Source organism: Syzygium oleosum, unplaced genomic scaffold (assembly GCF_021117445.2).
Source record: "Syzygium oleosum isolate NSW1041296 unplaced genomic scaffold, Sole_v2.1 Sole_v2.62, whole genome shotgun sequence".
Taxonomy (NCBI): domain Eukaryota; kingdom Viridiplantae; phylum Streptophyta; class Magnoliopsida; order Myrtales; family Myrtaceae; genus Syzygium; species Syzygium oleosum.
In genome coordinates this window covers 351802-374838 of record NW_026607546.1, presented here as the reverse complement: position 1 = coordinate 374838, position 23037 = coordinate 351802, and the positions used below count along the sequence as shown (strand labels likewise).

Here is a 23037-nt window from a genome sequence, read left to right as displayed (position 1 = left end):
GAAGAAAAAGAGGATTAAGAGTCAAATTCCAAGTCTGAATTTAGCAAATTTAATACCTTTGCTATTTTCTGGAGAAGTGCACTCTTGTGGATATTGTTCTGAATCAGCTTCTTGATTCTTTTGTTGATATTTGCCTAAATCCCTCAGAAAAGATTCCAAGGGGTTTGAGATCATTATCTGCTAGTCAGAATTCGTTTTAGGTTCTCCAAAGGACTCAGCAACAGATTTTGCTTTTTCCTTCATTCTTTCCTTTCAGAGCTTTTCCATTTTTCAAATGCGATTTCGCATTTCTGTCATATCACTTCTGTCTCGTTGGGTAGAAGTTTCGGCTGCAAGAGCAGCTGCAGCAAAGACTGGAGAGTTTTACGGTGGTGGAGAAGAGTATCCTATTCTTGGAATAGAGAAAAAATCAGTAGGCTTAAATTTTCCTTTTTCAAGGAGATTGATTTGTCTTTTGAGTTTCTCTATTTTATTTTTCAGACTTTCAAGATAATGGTATCTAAGATGCTGTCGTAACTCCAGAGCATGAAGCCTTTTCTAGAAATCCACAAGCATCTTTTATATAGACTCGTCATATCTTCGAATTTCTTGTTGCACATCAACAATTTTGGAGTTAATAGTCTTGAAAGCCTGATTTTGCGCCAAAAGAGTTTCCGATTGCCAATTTAGAACAATCTCAGCAACATGTGTTCTTTTTAGTCTTCCACATTCATCTACATCAGTGGGAGAACGAATTTTTGGAGCATGAAGGTATATTCACTGTGGGTCAGTAAATTCCTCAGTAGCAGGAAAAGAAAGCTAAGAACTTTCAACAAGATTTAAAGGAGGGAAATCAACTTCATTGAACATGGAAATAGATGGAAGTTGCCTGGTGCTTGGGTTTTCAGGAAGAACTGGGATTTCAAGTGGATAAGAATTCTTCTTTACCCACTTATAGATTGGTTTGTAAAAAGGGAAAACAATAGGTTTTTTATATGGAGGTGAAACTGGAGTTGATGGTGGTGATGGAGGTGATGGAAATGATAGAGGTGATGGAGTTGATGGAAGTGATGGAGGTGATGGCGAACCATATGAAACCCTAAACTGGTATTCGCTATTTTATCCAAGGGTATCAATGGTTGAGCTTCCATTCAAATATCTTTGATAGAAGCTATCCTTGGCCTTCCTTGTTTTTCGCTTTGGCCTGGTAGCTGGATCTACTTCGTATGGGGAATTTGTACATGGAAAACACTAGCAAAAAGGATTTCAGAAACAATGATCATAGGGGTCTTTGTAGTGATGGACAGGATGTCCGTCACTTTTGAAGTATTGAACCAACTTTTTTGGGTCTGGTTCCTCAGGAACTGGATTAGAAACACAACATTCTATCATAAAGATAGTAGGAAAGATGGAAGGAGTTTCTTTTTTTTCTTTATTGAATTTGATGGTTACAGTACCATATCTTTTCCTGACGAATTCGAATCTGAAGATTGCAGAGGTTTCCTATTTTGGTGGAGCTTTTCATGATTTGTTATCCAAGATTCAGGGAGAAGCTTGGCTAACTTTTCTTTTGGAATATGCCGAGGAACATGGATGCAAGAGGCCTGATCATTTTGCATGGATATGAACAGTGCATCTTCATTTCCATTTTGGAAATTAAGATCTAGGGCATGATTTTGGACTCTATACACCATTTGGTAACGAAGAGTTGTAGCAATTGAATCAGCAGTTTAAGGTGCTCCCGTAAACTGAAGTTGAACTTTCAAGAAGGAAAATAGCTGGGGATCTGAAAGGGTAATATTAAAATTTGGATAAAGGGTTATAAAGAATGTTTCGGGATTTAAGGTAGTTTGAACAGTACCAATACAAGCATGCTGGTATTTTAGGAATCTAGTATCCAAAAGAGCCATTCTTGCCACAATAGGCAAGCCTTCTCTCCCATAAAAGATGAGAGCAAGACAGACTGCTCTATAGTGAATATGCGAATATCCTTATTGGATCCACTGTTTTGGAAATTCAGGAGGAATTTGAAGAGTAACAAAGTACTCCTTTTCAGTGGCAGGAATTGGGTGTTGGCCAAATTTGGAAGACTGGACATATTCTTGACCTCTTTCGGAGTATGACAGATGAGATGTCTTATAGACCTGATGAGGGAAAAAAATGAAGCGGGTTTGGCAAAGGCTGAGTATGGATTCCTGAGAGGAAGTTGTGTTTCGGAAATCTTTATTTCATCGTTAAGAGATACTTCATAGAGATAGTCCATCTTAGAAGCATTTGAAGTACGAAACTTTGTTAAAGATGATGAAGAAGATGATGGAGTAAGAGAAGCAGTAAGAGTGATTGGAGTTGTATCTGGATTAGCCATGATGAAGAGAGAGGAGATCTTCGCAGCAGTGGACAATCACCAGCTAAGCACATTAAACGAACCAAGCTAGACATAAAACCATGCTCTGATACCAATAATGGGATCTATGCTGAGAATCAGGGAAAACAATGTCAGTTTGTAATAGGTATGCTATCCCGCACGGACGAATCTCTTGTTCAAGCCTTTCGGGGACTACCTTACCAATTTGTGATTTTTTGTGGTGATAATTCAATTTAATGGATGGTAAATTTATCACAAGTGTACCAGTTTAGGATTTTTGGTAATCAAAAAATTAGTTTTGGATAAATTTGTCACAGGTGTACTAATTTGAGGTTTTTTATAGTCAAAAAATTAATTTAGGTAATTTTGTAATAGATGTACCAAGTTTTTCGTGGTGTTAACCATTTATTAAAATAGGGCTTAAAAGTGCATGTCATTTCAAATAAAACCCTAACGTGACCATAATAATCTCAAATAAGGTCTAATCTCGTCAGCCTATCAAGGGCATTTCCGTTTGCATATAATTTATATTTATTTTTCCTTCTCTTCTTTTAAGTTCATCTTCTTCTTCGTTCAACAAGATGAATAGGGAAGAGCCACGTATTTTTTTTGTTCATATTCTTCTTCATCCAAGGATTCCAAAGACCTAGAGTTGCAAGATGCGAAGCCATACGGCAGAGTGAGTCCGGATGAGTAGAAGCCGAGGAGGTCGTGCCTTTCATTACTCGCGATCGACGATGACCAAATATGAGACTTTCGGATCGGGTCGGGTCGGGTCCGATTGTAACCATTTTATGATGTAGATTTGGACCGATTTAGAACAAGTTTAGTGACTCACAAGAAACGGCTCACACCCTCCGTTTGGCATTTGTGAGCGACGGGTGCAATTGGGCCGAGCGTGAGGGCTTCGTTCGGAGAATGCCCGCCGAAAAGAACAAGAAGAAGCCGATCGATGGTGAGCTCAACGGCCAACACTGCACACTCAATCTCTCAAGGTGTTCCTCCATCCTCACGAGGTCGCTGCTCTTCCTTGTTCATCTTGCTGGAAGAAGAAAGAAGATGAGCACTTGAATAGGAAGAAATTGGCACGTCGATCAATTGGTACATCGATACCACATTTACTCCAAATTAATTTTTGTGTAAGAAAAAATCTCAAATTGATATGCCGACCAATTAAATTTTTCGTGACACGAAAAATTTAATTGGTCGGCCACGAAAAATTCCAAGCTAGTACACATTTACTTCAAACTAACATTCGCATAGTAAAAAATCTCAAACTAGTATAGTATGACAGTCTACACGTGGTAAATAACGCAAATGATCGACGTGTAAAAATTTACCATAAAAGGGTATACTGAACCATGGTGTTATGGGAAGTCGGATCTAAAAAAATTAACTACCACTGGGAAATCAAATTTTACTCTAAGAGCTCTCTAATATTTCGAAAATTTGCTAAAACCCCTAATTTTGCCGGGCTTTCACAATAAGATTTCAGTGGAATTCTCACATTGTACCGGTTCAGGATTTTTCGTGACATGAAAATCAATTTGAAGGTAAATGTGCTACTGCGCGTACCGGTTTGAGATTTTTAGCGGCACGAAGTGTATTGATTTGTGATTTTTTTAGAGCATAAAAAAAAAATAAAAATAAAGCAAAGAGAACACGATTGACTTATCAACACTGTCTACAAAAAATCGTGGAAGAACTATTCATTTCGAAAAACCAAAAAAAATGCACATCGTTGATCAATTGAGCCTCCTTTGTCCAAAAAAGAAAAATCGAGACTACAATTTAAGCACAAATGGAGGGGCGACCTGCCGTATTCGCAAGTGCCCGAAACGACGCAACGTTTCGCGAACCAGGACGATACGACGTCGCACGCCCCCCACACTCTCTCTCTCTCTCTTTCATCTAAAACCCCTGAAGGAAAAAGAACGCATTTTTACCTCTGCGATTCTCAGCGCAAGCAAGCAAGCAAGCAAGCAGCAGCAGCAGCTCCTCCTCGAATCTCTCCTCCTCCTCCGTAGACGGCGGCGGCGGCGGCGGCGGCGGCGAAGATGGAAGGCGCGTCGTACCAGCGGTTCCCGAAGGTGAAGGTCCGGGAGGCGAAGGACGACTACCTCAAGTTCGAGCTCCGCGACACGGACGCCAGCGTCGCGAACGCCCTCCGCCGCGTCATGATCGCGGAGGTCCCCACCATCGCCATCGACCTCGTCGAGATCGAGGTCAACTCCTCCGTCCTCAACGACGAGTTCATCGCCCACCGCCTCGGCCTCATCCCCCTCACCTCCGAGCGCGCCATGTCCATGCGCTTCTCCCGCGACTGCGACGCCTGCGACGGCGACGGCCAGTGCGAGTTCTGCTCCGTCGAGTTCCACCTCCGCGCCAAGTGCATGACCGACCAGACCCTCGACGTCACCAGCAAGGACCTCATCAGCTCCGACCACACCGTCGTCCCCGTCGACTTCTCCGACTCCCTCGGCGGCGACGATTCTTCCGAGCAGAAGTATGTTTATTAGCTCGCTCGTGCTTCGCTTTGGTGGTGCTGCTGCCACTTTCAAATTTTTTTTCTCTCGTCTAGGCAAATGTGTCGAGGGTTTTGGTGATTTCTTTTCGGTTTGATTTTTGGGCTTCTGCTTGGAAATGTCATGTTTCTCTCGTTTTGGGTGAATATGAAATTCACCTGCTTTCACGGTTTAACATGTTACCCTACTATTGGCTAAAGATTACATGGTATTCTCACAATTGTAATTTAAAAGCTCTATTGAATGAGCTGCTCATTTGGAAATTGTCTAAGATTGATTTGCATAGCGTGACCTGCTGCTTCTTTAGAGGTTTTGTGAAAGCCAAAAAGAAAAAAAAGAGAGGGCTTTGGACATTTGAGTTTTGTTGAATTGCTCGTACTGTGTCCTAAGTTTTGTGGAGGTGTGCCGGTGGGTATGCACGATTGTGTGTGTGTGTGTGTGTTTTGGTTAGTGGTAAAATTAATAGTGAAATAAGTTCGATGAAGGGCTTATTGTTGGTTTATAGACACTTATATGCGGCAATACTTGTCTCTTCACGTGAGTATGCAGTAAAATCACCTTGAGATTTCTTCTCGGATTAAAGGCAAGAATAGATGATGAACATGGTTCTTTAAGTTAGACCAATTTGGTGCATAAATTTCTGTGTAAAGAAGACCTTAAATGCAAGTTCGTATATTTCGTAGCTAATCATATGTTGTTGTGAATTAATTGCTTCATACCTGTAGAGTAAATAGAGAATGTGACCGATAATTATCGATATCATTGTGATGGGGAATTCCTGGATATGGATAGGTATGAATAGTCAGCATCATTGTCATTACTGTCTGGGATGCATTGAGAGAATGGTGCAACAGTTGCTTTTCTCACTATATTTTCCCATATGTTCTTTTATGTGCACAGGGGAATTACTATTGTGAAGCTTCGCCGAGGTCAAGAGCTAAGGCTGCGAGCAATAGCAAGAAAAGGAATTGGCAAAGATCATGCAAAGTGGTCACCTGCAGCCACAGTGACATTCATGTATGAGCCTGAAATTCACATCAATGAAGATTTAATGGAGAACTTGTCCCTTGAGGAAAAACAAAGTTGGGTGGACAGCAGTCCTACCAAAGTGTTTGACATCGATCCTAATACTGAGCAGGTTGGTTTCCCTCTAATCATTGAATATGTGTGTGGCCTGCAGGATGCGTGAATTTCCAATGAACGTGATAACTGAATTTATCATATACATAATATTGTCTGACTAAAAGAAATGATGCTACATATTTGCAACCAGAATGGTAGAACTTTATTGTCCAATGGATTGCTCTGAAATAAGATGAAGGGGGAGAAACTTGATGTGATGCCTTGTATTCTTTCTTTGCAAATAAGTTTTACTTCAACTCCATTATGAAATATTGTACTTGACTCTCCCTGATAACATTCTGATAGGATTTGATCAGTTTGATTCTGTGTTTGAAGGAAAAAATTTCAAATTTTGACGCCTTAGCAACTACTTGAAATATCTGTCAACATGAAATTCCTGGATTTAAACTATAACACTTGACTATAATCTTTACAGTTGGGTCAATACATGTGAAACTGTAAAAGAAGTAGGGTTTCAATGTGGATTTTAAGATCATCTTGACTATTTTTCTTCTCAATATGTGAAAATAAGAATCTTCAGCTACCTTTTTTATTTCATGAATCCAAAGACACTTATGTGGAAAGCAAAATCTGAGCAGTATCTGTGTTCTTATTGTAATAAGATAACTTAGCGAGGACATCTAAGGCATATACATGTGAAGTTGTATGTGCCTTAATTGGTCATGGTAGTGTGTGCAGGCGAGGAGCATCAGTATGATACTAGTGCAAATGTTGAAGTACTGAATGACAGCTGAAGGTACCTCGAAATAAGAGTGACTGCAGTCTTATAGAATATAGACTTATATAAGGAAAAACGAATTCAAATTACAATAGTTGTGACCGTAAAAAGGGTAACTTATAATGGGGAATGATAAGGGAAAGAAAACGAACGAGACAAACTTCTTATAATTAGTAGGTGTCCCAAGGTGAGTCCCTGCCTGTACTGACTTTCATTTAGCCTCCTGAGCATAGCTGAGACAGTGACCGGTATTCTGTCACCGAAGGATAATGAAACACTCAAAATGCAAGATATGCTTTCAGCAGCAAGCCTGCATGTGCAAACATTCTTTTGGTAGGAGTGGTCGGCACTGTGAAAACTGACAGCCATATTGTACATTAGCTATTCATTTTGCTTTTGATAAGAGTAACCCCATTAGAAAAATGATCATTTAGTTCTCATTATCTGGCGCTGGGAAAACTGTTTGATAATAGTTTATTTCAGAAAGATTCTTTAATATATCAGGATAAATGGAAAGAATGAGATCATTAGATGTAACATGTAGATGTAGATGTAGATGGCAACATATTGAGAGGAGTCTAATCTAGCAAAAGTTATAGTTTACCTTGAAGATATTAAAATGAGAAAGATTTGGGAAGGAAGTGAAGGGGGAAGAAAGGATGTGGGCTCTTTATCTTATCCACTTAGGGTAATTATTGGCGAGTTGGGTCACTTAGCCATGCTTCGTAATTGAAAAATGAGTGCGTAATTGTTGTCGATGGTAACTTTTAGACGAACCAGGCCTCGGATTTGTTGGGATTACTATTTCTAAGTGCAGTATGGGTACATTGACCATGTCTTGACAAGTTAAGCTGGTGAAAGTAAAATTCTTCACTTGAGTAAGTGGTGCTCAATCCTAAGGCGTCACTCCCATGAAAACTATACTTTATCTGGTCTAGAATGTATCGATGGATACAAATTGCACAGGTGGCTCAATATGTGGGGAAGTTGACGGAATTACTTCTGCACCGAGTTTGAATCAAAAGGTGGTGATATATCTCAAAATTCTTTTGCTGTGCTCTTAATGAAAGTATCAGTATTTTTATTATGTTTTCAATCTTCCAAATTATTTCAACCTTACAAATTGTTTCTGATAATTTTTTGGCAAAAAGAAACCCTTTTAAATAGTTTTGTTCCTTCTTTATTTGCTTTCTATCATCTCAATTCTAATTGTTTCAAGCTTTTCTCATTCTTTTTGTTGGGTCATTGGTTAATTTCCAAGAAAATCATTCTTTAATTACTGATATTATTCTTGTTTGCTTTGGTGATTCTTTATGGCAAACTTAACTTAAATCTTGATGCGATAAATGGCTGCCATTCGGCAAGTGCAAAGTTATATTTTGAATAACCCCTACAAAATAGAAACTTACTTTTTACTGAAATTAAGAAGATGAGAAATAAAAGAAATCACACAAAAATAAATAGGATGCTTATTACAATTTGAAAAATAATCACTGGCTTTAACTTGGCATATGATTAATGTTGTTAGCTCCCATTATATTGTCAAGCACTGTGCTATAAGTAGATTTGGTTAAATACACATCAGAAATGCCTGCAAGAAAGCTTTTGTTTTAATGTGTTGCTAAGAATAGGCTCAATCACTACTAAAAGTTACTTTTATTTCTATGTTCTAGTTCTTTTTTCTCTTTCTTTCTTTTGATGTATTTGTTCTAGCTCTTCACACCACATGTTTTCTTTGTGGCGATCAAGTAACTGGACTAGTCTTTTGGTATTTTTATTAGGAAAAACCGAGTTAATTGCCAAATTGGGTGGCCACTAAACCCTTTCTTTTTTGGGAATTCTTTTCTAATTATAGTCAGAGTGGCCATTTATTCAGCTAATGACTTGACTTGTAGAGAGTCTGAAAGAGTTATCTGACCCATTAATTTAGTCTGATATGGCTCTTATATGCTGAGCTGATAGAACATTATAAAAGCTGAGAATGATGTTTGACAAAGGAAGAGATTTTATTGTTTCTTTTTCCTTGATCATCGATCATCCTGTGCCTGTAATATATACACTCGTGGAGATAGTTCTGGAGGAGACACTCTTTTTAGTAAATATTGTATAATGATGATTAGAATTGTTGACTCATGAGTGTGCTGAACCTTTCTTCCTAGGAGACAGAATACTCAACTCACCACAGGAATTAGTGCTAACCAGGAATGGTTCCTAGATTTGTAAGATTGTGAGAATAGCAGATTCTCTACAAACAGGAATAAATTTTACTTTGGCTTGAAATAAGACATGATTGATACTGTGTCATTCTTGGCATGTTGAATTGGATGCTATATTTGCTTCTCTAGACGTTGCAGCTGGTCTAATTTGTTTATTTAACATAAGATGGAGTCTCATTTCATGTCACAATAATGTTATTCTAAACGAATGATGATTATGGACTTTCTACTTTACGCTATGCTTTAATTTGTTCCTTTGAGCAATATGCATGGATGGCTGAGTTTAGGCCCTCTATTTCTCATTTTTTATTCCCTTTTAGGTGGTAGTTGTTGATCCTGAGGCTTACACTTATGATGATGAAGTAATCAAAAAAGCTGAAGCCATGGGAAAGCCAGGTCTTGTGGAGATATATGCAAAGGAGGACAGTTTTATTTTCACTGTCGAATCCACTGGAGCAATTAAAGCTTCACAGTTGGTACTCAATGCCATAGAAGTGTTGAAGCATAAACTGGATGCAGTTCGCTTATCAGAAGATACAGTAGAAGCTGATGATCAATTTGGTGAGCTAGGTGCTCATATGCGTGGAGGATGATTGGATTGTACAAAAGCGTACTTCTAAACCTGATCTTAAATGTTTTAGTGGATCTTCATGGAACCCTTTTAATTTGTTTTAGCGACACGAAATTATCAGCCTGTGATTTCAATCTTTCTTATGTTCTGTTTGTTTTAGTTTCCGAGAGACGAGTACTTTGGAGATCATATACACTTCCCTCTTACAGGATCATCCCTATCAAGCTTCTGGGTGACTCGTTTATTTGATTCTGCATGAGTATTGACATTTTTAATGAGGTTGCCAAAATTTTCTCTTCTTGGGATACTCTCAATGTGCAGTTTTACTCTTGCTCTAACAAACTGAGCCTGTAACATTGATTTGAAGATTGTACATCCCATCTCTTAAACAGCTCAGCAACTAGCAAGTGCTACACTTCCTCATGCTCCTCAGACATTCTCTCGGGCACTTAGACAAATATATAGACGGTTGATTATTTTTCCATCAATGTTCTCTGAGAATCTAAATGGTAAGACCAGGAGCTGCATGTTCATGACTTGCCCAGAGCTAATTCCTTGAGAAAAAATCCTAGTTTGTGGGTGGCATGTCCATTTGATTTACGGGAGTGGATGTAATTCGTTTGCGGCTTCTAGGCACAAAAGGCTCTTATCTCAGTTCCAACTCTGACCACTGATGCAGCAACCATATCCACTGTCCTTAGTCCCCTTGCTGTGAAAATTATAGTAGCCTGGCAAACATCCATTTTCTTTGTATGATTTTTTTACTCTGGGCAAAGGGAATGACAGTGCCCATCTCATCATTGTATATCAGTAGCCAATCAGATTGGAATGGTGTTTTCCACCCGTCACTGTTCTGTGTTCTGTTGTTTGCCGTCTTGTGCCAGGGGGAAACGGACTTGCCTGGTGAAGCAGATGAACATACTTCACATATTTCCTTCGCAGCTCCAATTATTTGCCAAGTACTTGTCCCCTCCCAACATTGTTTTGGTACCTCAGTCATGTATTTTGCCAATCTTGTGCTGTGTGTTTTGACTTCGACTGCAGGATCTATTTGACTCGTCAGATGTTGCAATGTGTTCCCTCTAGTAATTCTGCGGTGATGCAGGGAACCCTAAAGTTTGGGTCCGTCTCATTGCGTCACGGGTATTTGTTTCAGTGGCCCTATAAGTACACCAGCTGGTAACCATTCATGTTCCCGGGCTTGGTCTCTACATGCATTAGTTGTCCTTCCAGTGCACATTTTATGTGTTACGGATTCATGTTCATGTGGATCCCATTGATCATTGGTACACGAAATGGTTAAAAATTTAGTCTTTACCAGGGAAAAGTGCAAAAAAAGTCCTAAACATTTTGCATTGGTACCAATTTAGTCCTAAACCTTTTTTTGGTACCAATTCAGTCCTAAACCTTTTGCATTAGTGCCAATTTAGTCCTAAACTTTTTTTTGGTGTCAATTCAGTCTTAAACTTTTTGCATTGGTGTCAATTTAGTCCTAAATCTTGTGTCTTTATGCCAATTTAGTCATTCCGACCAATTTTGGCCGGATTTTGCTGACGTGGATGCCGGCGGCCGATCACCAACGCTGACGTAGACAACTTTAATAATATTTTTTTTTATTTTTTTGAATTATTTTATTTTATTTTATTTTTTTCCCGCCTCTCCCTCCTTCCTCCAACCGGTGGCCGGTGGCCAAAGGCCGGCGCCGGTGAGGCTCGCCCTCGCCGGCCACTAGCGAGGTCGATCTCACTGGCCATTGGCAAGGCTCGCCCTCACCAGCGACGGCAAAGGCAAGCCTCGCCATGGTTGGGCGAAGCCGCCCTCGCCAATGGCCAGCGAGGGTGAGCCTCACCGGCCTCTGGCCTCTGGCCGGTTGCTGGACCGGCGACCGGCTGGAGGAAGGAGGGAGGGGAGGGGAAAAAATAAAAACAATTAAATAAAAAATCAAAAAATATATTAAAATATTATTTAAGTTGTCCACGTCAGCGCCGATGACCGGCCGCCAGTCGGTCGGCATCCACGTTAGCAAAATCCGGCCAAAATTGGCTGGAAGGACTGAATTGGCACAAAAACAAAAGGTTTAAGACTGAATTGGCTCAAAAACAAAAGGTTTAAGACTGAATTGGCATCAATATAAAAAGTTTAGAACTGAATTGGCACTGTAAAAGGGTTTAGGATTGAATTGGCACAAAAGTAAAAGGTTTAGGACTGAATTGGCACAAAAAAAAAATTTAAGATTAAATTGACACTAATACAAACGATTTAGATCTTCTTTAGCACTTTTCCCGTCTCATCATCTATCAATCATTGGTTTGCTGCTGCTATTGTATCTTGATCACCATCAAAACTGTGATTACAGATTTCTTCTTTTTTTTTTATCAGGGATTTGATTGATAGTCAGATTGAATCAAGTTGTTGGGACGAATCATTAATTACTTGTCTCTGGTGCCTCCTACTGGAAAAATCAAGCCATCACGGGTATAGTTCCTGTGGCTGTAGAGAGAACAGCCAAATCTGCCCATATGTGATATGAGTTCCCATTTTCATTGGGTGTAGGAAAAATGTCATTTTGTTTAGCTCCTTAGCTAATTTTCTGTAAAGCTTCCTATCAAACAAAGTTCTTATAGCCCAGTACTCTCTCGTGTATACATATTAAGAGATGAAAGGAAGCATACATGCGAGAAATCCTACCATAACGATATTGCGAATCAAACCAAACGTATTTATGTTAATTGATAACAATGTGAAGCATCTTCGGGTTTGGAAATCGAACATATTGACATTCAGTAGTCATTGGTATCTCATCATGTTAGCGCGACCTTTGTGGTAAACCTTTTCTCTATAGTTTGGCTCGGCGTTTGTTTAACCATCAGACGATTCGTTAAGAATTTTATAAGGAAAAAAAAGTGCTAGTTTAATTAAATATATAATACACAACTCGAACCAATTTTTAATGGCTTCAAACTTTGGTTAAAATCAGATGGTTTCTCAATTCATCATAGTACCTGAGTCCAGAGGAATTGTGTCCAATTCCTTATGCACTCCCCACTGATTTATATGTTCTGCTTCTTTATACTTTGTGGTCTACATGGCTAAAGATCAAATTTACCATTGTAGATTAAATAGTAGATATATCAATCATTTTAATGATATAGTTTATCGGTGAATATTGTCATTTTAACCGCATATTTTTTCTATATTAAACTCTAGCAGTCTAGCTAAACCCAAACCCAGTGAGTTGGCCAAGACTTCCCTTAAAACATCAGTTGATAGGGCACTGCGCCACTGCCACTCCAGCCTGCCTAAAAGATACCTAAATCTCTGTCTTCCTAAGCAGACACATTTCCAGAAATTGCAGCCATGTTTTTTCACAGAGTCAGGACACGCCTGAGCCAGGAAACATGTAGAGAACAATATATTTATCTTTATCCTCTTGTTTTGTAGGACTCAAATTTAGGCCTACGAAGCAACTAAACTCGAGAAATTATCTAAAAAATCTTAAACCTATTACACTTTTATCAATTTAGTCATGACCCTTTTAATTGTGTCAATTCAGTTCTAAACATTTTCACGTTTTATCAATTCAATCCATTTGAGCCATTTTGGTTGGAAATTGCTAACGTAGATGTCGGCCGTCTCATGTGGCGCTGACGTGAACAATTTTTTATAGTACTTTAATATTCTTTTTTAAATATTTTATATTTTTATTTTCTTCTTTCTTTTCTTTTCTTTCTTTTTCTTTTTCCTTCTTTACGCTTTTATATATATATTTTTATTGTTAAGGTTGGCAACCCCTTGCTGGCCGAGGCCTGGCGACCCTCGTTAGCCATTGGGCAAGGGCCTGCGAGCCCTGCCAGCTGCGAGCGAGGGTTTGTGGCCCTTGCTCAAAGCTGGGCAAGGGCTCGCTGCCCTCCTTGGCCGTGCGAGGGTTGCAGCCCTTGCCCAATGGCGGCAAGGGGTCGTAAACCCTCGCCCAATGGCCGACAGAGGTTGCAAAGCCTCGGTCGGTGGCCCACGGCCCTTAACAATAAAACAAAGAAAAAAAGCAAAGAAGGAAAAAGAAAAAGAAGAAAGAAAATTAAAATATAAAAAATTCAAAAAAACTTGAAAGATATAAAAATATTATTAAAATTGTCCACGTTAGCCCGCCGTGCCACAAAGGACGGCTGGCGTTCACGTTAGTGATTTCCAGCCAAAATTGGCTAGTTGGACTTAATTGGCAAAATGTGAAAATATTTAGAACTCAATTGACATAATTAAAAGGTTTATGACTGAATTAGTAAAAGTGCAATAACTTTAAGACTTTTTGGACAATTTCCCAACCAAACCTTATTCAGCATAAAAAAGTTTGTGTTAACTCATTTGGTATTATCAAGGTACATTACCCTATCCTCACACAACTATTAGATTGAGCACATCTAATCGAGGCAATCAATTCGTTTTACCGAGAAATAAGACATTTTAAGACGAGCGAAAACCTTCCTACTCCCGGCATGTTGTTGCATTAGCTTAAATCGAAGGTCATTGCCCGGTGGAACTTAGAAGAGCGTAAACAAGAGAAGCATGAACTGGTAACCCTTTTACATTTTACCCGCCCCAGGACCACCACCCGCAACACTGGACTTACCATAATTTCTAATTGAATGCCTTGTCTATATATGAATGTTCAACATTGTCCTTGCTATATATTGATAAAAATGTTCTGGTATGGTAGGGCAGGCACATTACATCAGGAGTAATTAATATAAGGACCCACAACAACAGATACAGGAGATAGGGATTTGCTGGGCTTTATGATTCTCAGAGTCAGGACATGGCTATGCCAAGGTTTTGAAGAGAGCACACTCCAATGGCCTATAACAATTGGAGCTCAGTTCCATTAAAGTAGTTTTGTTGGGTGAGTTCATTTAGTATGTTTGTTGAGCCAGGCTATTAATCATTGAAGGCATGGCAAAGACTAAACCCTAGTCTTGGTCTCCTTCAAACAGTCCCTTTTAGCAGATTCTGCCATGGGGCATATAATTGCCATAAGTAGGTTAGGTGCTCAGGACATCATCTTGTCCCATGGCTTAATATAGAGGGTTTGCCCGGATTTTGATCAATTGGACCTGATCCATCTCAATCATTGATTGTGTGATTTCATCACATTGGATCCACATGAAACCCACCTATCCAAAGGCTCTGATGAACCGATTCAAGTGAATTCGGATCTAGGCAAGAAATTCCCTTATATGGTACTCAATCTATATGCGTTAATTACTAAGCCACATGCATTGTGGAGTTTCCTCCACTTCCTTTCGAGGGGGAGGGAAAGAAGATTTTTGTTATAGAATATTCAACGTTTTTGCTAATCCTGAAGAGGTAAAATCTAATCGAAAGATTGATGGTCGATACGTTTGTATGGAAATGGAACTCAATCTCAATGATTACCCATTATGTTTGGATTAGTTTTAAATTTTGGCTCCAATCTTCTTGGAAATACTAAGGGACAAGAACTTCAGGCAGATATTCTCTCTCTCTACTCGATGGGTTGGAATGTGATCCATCCAAGGTAGTAAGAATTGGCATTACATGCGGATGGTGACCACATAGGAAGATCAAGGTATCTTCCCAAACACATCGGATGCCGATTGCGTTGTCTACAGTGACTGCACATATGGATCAAACAAGAGGAAGAGGTTAATGGGAGGAATTGGTTCAATTATGGGAGTCACGCATTGGATGTGCAAAAAATGCGAGGTGTTGCAGAATGCACTGTCATTTTGGCAGAAGTTTTGGGGCCTCCCTTGGCTCTGTTCTGATCCCTTTTGAGGGCCATCCTGTACCCCTCTTGGACTATCTGCGCGAAGGGTCTTAGCAAACAGTCTTGCACTTTTCTCTGGCCACAAAAACAAAAAGAAAAGAAAAAACATTCTTGAAAACTTTTTCTCTTCTCTCCTTTCTTTTCCCCTTTGAACATATTTTGGATTTTCGGCCACTAGTAGGTTATCCGAGACTATTTGAGCATGTAATCGATTATTCTCATCGGTTGTGACCGTCGTTCTGACCCATTAAACACTAGGTAATATCGCAACGCACGTCAATGCTTGGTTGTGTAGCATTTGAAACCAAAAATCTTGAGCGGGGGAAGATGCACACGCCAATCACTTGAGCAGCTCGTTGGGGTTCCTTATCGCACATTTGAAGTTTTTACTTCGTTTGTACTATGATTTGAATTCTCTTGAAAAAATTGCCAATAAAGTGCTAAACCTATTATACAAATGCCAATTTAGTCATAAACTTTTCAATTTGGCCAGTTTAGTTCTAAACCTTTTGACAATTTATCAATTCAGTCATTCTATCTAATTTTGGTAGGAAATAGTTGACATGCGCCGATGTGGACAATTTTTGCAATTTTTTTTTTAAAATTTCAATTTTTTTGCTTTTTTTTTTCCTTTGTGGTCAGCTGCGCAAATGCCCTCGCTAGATGTGGGGGTGGCACTTGCCGGCCGCCTCACCTAGATCTGGCAAGGTCCTTCGCATCCTTGCCCGTGCGATGGCCTCACCCAAGGCCTTTGTGCCCTCGATCGCAGCTGGCGAGGGCCTAGGTGAGGGCCGTGACCCTAACTAGTGGCCGGTGAGGGCTTGCAGGCCCTTCGGCCATTAGGACAAAAAAAGAAAATAAAAGGAAGTGAAAAGAACAAAAATAATAAAAAATTTAAAAATTGCAAAAATTATCCACATCAATGCCGGCCGTGCCACATAGGATGGCCAGTGTCCACGTCAGCAATTTCCGGATAAAATTGGCCGAAATGACTGAATTGATAAATTGTCAAAATGTTTATGATTCAATGGGCAAAATTGAAAAGTTTATGACAGAATTGGTATCCGTACAATATGTTTAAGATTTTTTTGGTAATTATTTCACCAATATTTAAACACCCTTCTAGCAAATGGTGATATTGGAATTGTTTCTATAGTTTTCTATCATCAAGAAGTGGTGATTTGGACTCACTCGTGATCCATAAACTGGAATTTATTAGGCAATGTACCTAACCTAGGTTTAGACATGAACTCCCCTGACAAATCTCTATGCTTGGACCTCAACCGAACCCCAACCCTCAGCTTCTTGTGGCATGGAGAGGGAAACCCTTTTATCCCCAGGACAAGCTAAGGAAAGTAAAACAGCGCCTGTCAAGATTTAACAATGACTTGTGTTCGCACGAGTATGATAACTTGCGGAAATTCTCTTTGTTTTCATCGCTTAGCTTTTACAGCTGTAAGGGGAGAAGGAAAGGAGCAGAGACGAGGAGCTCACATGGGTTGGTGTTTTGGTCAAAATCTGAGATCAAACTCTCCCTTTTAATTCTCAATGACCAGAACCGAACTAGAAAGGGGGAATGATAGGAGGGTGAGACCAAGTCAAAAGGGTACATTTTCATTTTTCACATCCCTCTCTCTCTCTCTAAGCCATCATATTATTCTACAATTATTGGTGTGGGGACAAACTGAGCTCATGATCTTTTGTCCTTGGGAGCAAGCTGTTTCCCTTGAAAATACAAGACAATCTCTCTCTCTCTCTCTCTCTCTCTCTCTCTCATGAATCACGAGCACTTATAGCACGCATCTACTTGGACAACCCTCTATCCATCACACACTTACACACACTACCAACCTTAAAGTGGAGGGAGAGGAGCAAAAGAAGGGGACAAGACATCCTTCCATGCAATCAAAGATTTTGTCTCCCATTTCCAAAATCTCCCCACCTCTGACTTTTCACCTCCTCCTTTATTATATGTTGAGCAACCCCCCATTAACTAAGCAAAAGACCAAGATCTCTCTCTCTCTCCATCACAGCCACAGAGGACATGTCATTATATTTTCAAGTGAAGCAAGTCCCCCTCATGGATGAAAAGCTTTCACTGGTGAATACATTTCTTGATTAATTTTTATAGTAATGAGTAAGCCTACCTCGAGTACATAAATATCGAACACGCAAAATACATCGGTAACGTCATGAATCGGGTAAAGATAGTTTGGGGTGAACGCGAAATTCGTTAAAGTTTGATCTAACGAAGAGTTGAATCTATGCCATGCACCTAACCCACATATAGAAGCACATTCCTACACCTAATTTCTATATAGTATATACATGTTCATTCCTTACCCATTAAGCCAATCAAGAAATCTCTTAATCTTTCTTTATGACTAAGAAGTCCAACTTTAAGTAAAAAATCTTCATTATTTTTGTTTCCAGTAATTTCATTCCTTGAAAATTATACACACACACACAAGTTAGTCTAAATATGTGGGACAAAGTCTTTGAATTATCTTAACACCTTTTGACATAAATATTGCTATGCTAGCAAGTACTGCTAGAAGTTATATCTTTTTTTTATAGAATGAGATCTTCTAAGTGTATGAGATGAATTTTAATTTGAAAATCATTCTTTTTGAGATTGAACATGTTAATTAGCATCCTCTTAACACACGAGATATGCCCAATAGAGGCTGCAAAGGCCAAAAGCCAGAGAGAGAGAGAGAGAGAGAGAGAGAGAGAGAGAGAGAGAGAGAGAGAGAGAGAGAGAGAGAGAGAGAGAGAGCCAAAGGTAAAGTCATGACACACATTTTGAAGGCACAAGGATGAAAAAGAACTCGAAATGCGTTTCGGGCATAATGTCGTCTGTGAATTGTTTATAAGTGGGCAACAATGGCTGGCATGCATGAAACCCTGCATAGATTCACTGGCTTTATAAAAGATCGTATGTTTTCTACAACACGTGAATAAAGCAAAATAGAAAGAATAAATTAAGCTCATCCTCTATTTAGATTCCACGTTGAAAGGAGCAAACAAAAGAATCTACTTAAGGGATTTCAGATATATTGGTTGATACGGTTATCCTAACTTTATTGGACAAAATGTATAAAAGTAAACTGATCAAGCCAGTTAATTTAATTGTAGTATTGTGATTAATTATATCATGGTGAACCCATATAGGGAGGGTATATACTATTAAGATGTAATTGATCTTTCTTAACGCAACCCTAATTGGGGTTAAGCCATCATAAACACTTGGGTGTTATTGTTTCTCCGACCCTAAAAATCAACACAGTATCAAAGAAGGAAAACACATCAAATCCTTCAACATCTCTATACCAAATCAACACTTACTTTACTCCTATTTCTATCTCAACAATGTTTGATGCATCTCCGATTTTTTTCTTTTGCTTATGTTTCTATATGTACTTCGACCGTAATTAATCACTCCCACAAATGCATATTACGCAACCCCCAATTAGGATTAAACCGCCATAAACATTATGTCGTCATTCTTTCTCTTGCTTTAATTATCAACACACATATTGCAAAGCTTAACCTTTCTTAATTTTTTTTTTAAAATTTCTCACACATTCACGGGCACTTTATTCTGAGTGATATAAAGCACTTAAAATTAAAGTCTCCCACCAATTCGAAAGTCAATTTGTTGGTGTGGTGGAATGATGAAGTAAATAGGTAAGCATGCAAAATTATGACGTGGGACGGCAAAGCGCAAGTGCGCGCCATGAAGAGTTAAAAGCATGGAATTATTACCAACATGTAAAGACGAGCAAGTGCATGTTCATAATGCGTTTCGTTGCCCATTATTATCGGTCCTTTTATTAAATATTTTTTTTTGGTTATTTTTTGGTGTCATGCTCGATTTATTAATCATGGGATCCAGCTAAAGCAAGATGAATGATGAGATCTATGAGTAGTTTCTGGCAAAAATTTGGAGAAAAACAAACAAAAAGAAAAGATCTCGTGGTCATTTCCTTTCCTTCTTTCGGCTTATAATACAATTTTCTTCAATTTAATAATTGCAAAATAGCTAGTGTTGTTCGTTTCCAATAATTTTGCATGATTGTGGTCTCAAATCCAATAAGAAAAGACCAAAAAAAGAAAGGACAAACGGATGTTTCGCTGCAAAACTGAACCTCGATTGACAACTCGACATCGCTTAGCTAGGCATGCATGCACCGATGGTTCCTGTCAAGCGTTGTACGAACAATAGAGTGTGATCAAGTTCGGGAGAATAACTACAAATTGCAAATATATATAAGTAAAAGAGAGTAACAAAACAAATAGAAAAAGTCCTTAAGTTTCACATTTATAGTTGATATTCATGTTAGAAAGTCAAGCTCAAAATTCTTAAGATCGTACTAAAATTTTAAACTTTTGGATTGGATATTTTAAATACGAATTTAAGAGAAGTAGGTTCTGAGTTCAAATCTTTTCAAACTCTTATGAGCCTCCTGTTACGAAAATTCAAATCGGCATTAGCATAAATATTACAAACAATACAATATTGTAAAGAAACGAAATTGCAATAACAAAGTTGGAATCGATACAAATGAATACCGAGGCCTGTGTTTGACACAGCTTTCCTTAAAAACATTCGCTCCCTCCAAGACGCGACCGAGGGTTTCGTGAACGTCCTGTCTCCCAGGATACAACGGTTGACAACGAAGAAGAGAGCACGGCACTTCCAAGCTTCCGGCGAACTTGAACAAACTCGAAATGAACACTACCGAAAAACAGTGCAAATGCAGAGAGCGTGTAAAAACAGAGGAAGAATGATTTCGATAAAAATAGAACGCAGGGGAGAGGGAGAGCATTTCGTGAATAATAACGGCCGATTAAATCTGTCGTTACAAAATCAATACGAATAACGGACAATTAAATCTGCCGTTATAAAATCAATTTGAGTTGAAAAAATAAATCAGAAGGCAAAATTGGGCTCGACGCGAGGCCCACTTTTCGGTCCTGCAATCGTGTACGCGGGATGTGCGCTCGCGCCCAAGTTTCAACTTGTCGAGCGTCGGATTTGCACTCCCTGCGCGCCAGCGCGAGGCGAGAGTTTGTGCTATGATAATTACCACTTCAAATAAGTGTAACCGTATATAAAGCACTCCATAGCCTTCTTTCTTTTCCGATGTGGGAATAGTGTTTTTCCTCTTCCCACTTCCAACTCAAGGGTGTTCTTTGAGCATCAATTTCTCATTCATTCACCCATCAATTTATCCCATATTTCCAACACCTCCTTTATATGCATTTTAACACATAGCTTAGATCAAAGTCCAACTTATGCACGAGGGTGAGTGTTGGAATGTTCATATATTAAACAACGCATTTATCTACACTTTGCTTGTTTCACAGAAATAAATTATTTGAAAAATATATTCCTTAAAATAAATTGCTTGTATCGCTTGAAATATCAACAAGAAATGTATTCGTTGTCAACAACAATTGATGTCTACATATTTTTGCGAACGATGGAAATATTTATTGTTCGTTCATTTTTGCAAACGATATAAGTTATTATTTTAGGAAAATGTTTTTTACATCATTCATTTCCCGCAAGACAACGGAGTTTTAGTGACTTAAATTTTTAGATTGGATATTCTAAGATTTATCATAGTCTGACATAATTTGCATAAGTTGTTTCTTAGTCTTTAAATGTCATACTAATGAATCACTAGGGTTTTCCAATGAATGGCATTAACCTATACATTTTTCTTCTTGGGCAAGCGCCAAACATCTATGTTATGTACATATGTTATTCTCAACATATAGAGTCAGCAGCTTCTTTTTCTAGTTTTATTTTGTTGTAGCATCTCTTGTAATCCAAACAAAATAGAAATTCAATGTGCATGCATGTGAGAATAATAGATGTCGAATTAAGTTAATAAAATCCCCCCATTTAGACGAATAATGATACTTAACAAGCTTAAGTTCTTAAGCGATGTCTATTTCATGCATGCTGGATGCATGATGGGCAATCGAATATCGCAGCAAGTCGTGTTGCACGCGAACCATCACAGAGCGACACATGTGGCTCCCAAGATTATATTAAATGAAGAATGTTGTTATTTGAATACGGGATCTGTTGTATCCAAACCAATCTTAAATCACTCAACCAACTCTTTGAAGGTTTAATTTTTGTATTTAAGGAGGCCTTACCATAAAGACGTCTATTTTGTACTTAATACGAAATCTTCTCAATGTATATAAATATGCACGGTTTAAGTCATTCATAGTCAATAGTTCTTTTAAATATTGAAAATCGTTTTTAGATTCGGGTTCCGTTTGTTTCTCAAAAAATTGGTAATTTTAAAAATATATTTGTAAATTAAGAGATTTTTATTTCATGGTTTAGAATCTATGCTTGGCATTTTTTTTTTATAATGAAAACACTTTTCTCTAAACCATTTTCCTAAATCAATAAACTATTAAAATTGGATAATTTATTATAAAACTATTGATTTTTTGCGAAAAAAGGGATTACCGTAAGCATTTCGAGAGGATTTTAAGCTCAATCAAATAAGATATTTTACACATTTATGATGTTGTTAGAGATTTTGTTCATCGTATTATCCACAGTGTAAAATGAGTACACCGTTAAAATGTGATTTGTCACCTTAACTCAATCTCAAATCTGACAAAAATCACCAATCATATGGTTGTCGAGTGGTCTAAAACTTGATTAGCAAGCCGAAGGTCACGAGCCCGACTATCCAGCCTATCCCCGATTTCAAAAAAAGTTCAATTTAGTCTACAAAGAGCGGCCACAGGCTTAAGTGCACGCCGGTCTAGGGTTTCCTCATTCACACTTGGTTGGGCTAGGGTGATGGGTACGCGCAGTGGGCAAATGGTGCTTCGTTGGTGTCTACAGTCGAAAATTCTAGTATTGAGTGAGGTAGGTTCCAAAGTCGCCAAAACACAAATGAAAAAAAAAAAAAACACAAGAAATGGAAAAGCAAGAAGACTTGCTTTAAACGAGGTCAAAGCTGTATCCAATGTCTCCCACCCGTAATCTAAACCCCCATTTCCGCACTGGCCGACAGCACCTTTCTTTTCTTCACTTCACATGCATAATGCATTAACTCACTCTCTCTCTCTCATGCACTCTTGTCATGGAAATTCAGGGACAAGGTCACATTTGACTCCAATATGCTTTTTCAATGGATAACGGTTGTGGGTATTAACCTTTTTGTTCATATCTTATCACAACTCATCAGTCCCGTATAAAATAAAGTTTTGAAATTATTAAGCCTAATACAAGTGAGTTTTGAAACAAATTTCCTTTACATGAAATGATGATTCAAATTTGTAGAGATAACTTGAAAGTCTGGTATAAAATAGAGAGTTTTCATTCGGTGATTACAAGATCATCGGGAACAGTAAGTATTTATATGTTTATATATTTTTTCGAGTATAATTAGAATTCAAGGTTTTGATTTTCCAACATAAATTCTCAAACTGGAACACGCTAGATATTTCTCATGATGGGTTTATTGAGAAAGTTCAAATGCACGAATTTGTTTGTAACGACTCCGAAAAGCGAATTTCTTTTAACTATAGTACGATAAAATTTAACGATTAATATTCCATATGCAAAAGGGATTTGATTATATTTGTAATTCAAATTGAATATATACCATTGGGCCTTTTTGAGCAGTGTCTCATCAAAACCACAAAAAAAAAAAAGAATTACTGTTGTAAT

General features: G+C 38.4%; 1 protein-coding gene across 1 annotated transcript; it reads left to right on the top strand.

Annotated features, from left to right (window-relative positions):
- The first annotated feature begins 4295 nt into the window (after positions 1-4295).
- Positions 4296-9792, top strand: LOC115665192 (DNA-directed RNA polymerases II, IV and V subunit 3-like). Its single transcript, XM_056307919.1, has 3 exons — positions 4296-4850; positions 5770-6007; positions 9267-9792. The coding sequence occupies exons 1-3, from the start codon at positions 4402-4404 to the stop codon at positions 9537-9539; spliced, it is 960 nt and encodes a 319-aa protein (XP_056163894.1). The 5' UTR covers positions 4296-4401; the 3' UTR covers positions 9540-9792.
- Positions 9793-23037: the final 13245 nt, after the last annotated feature.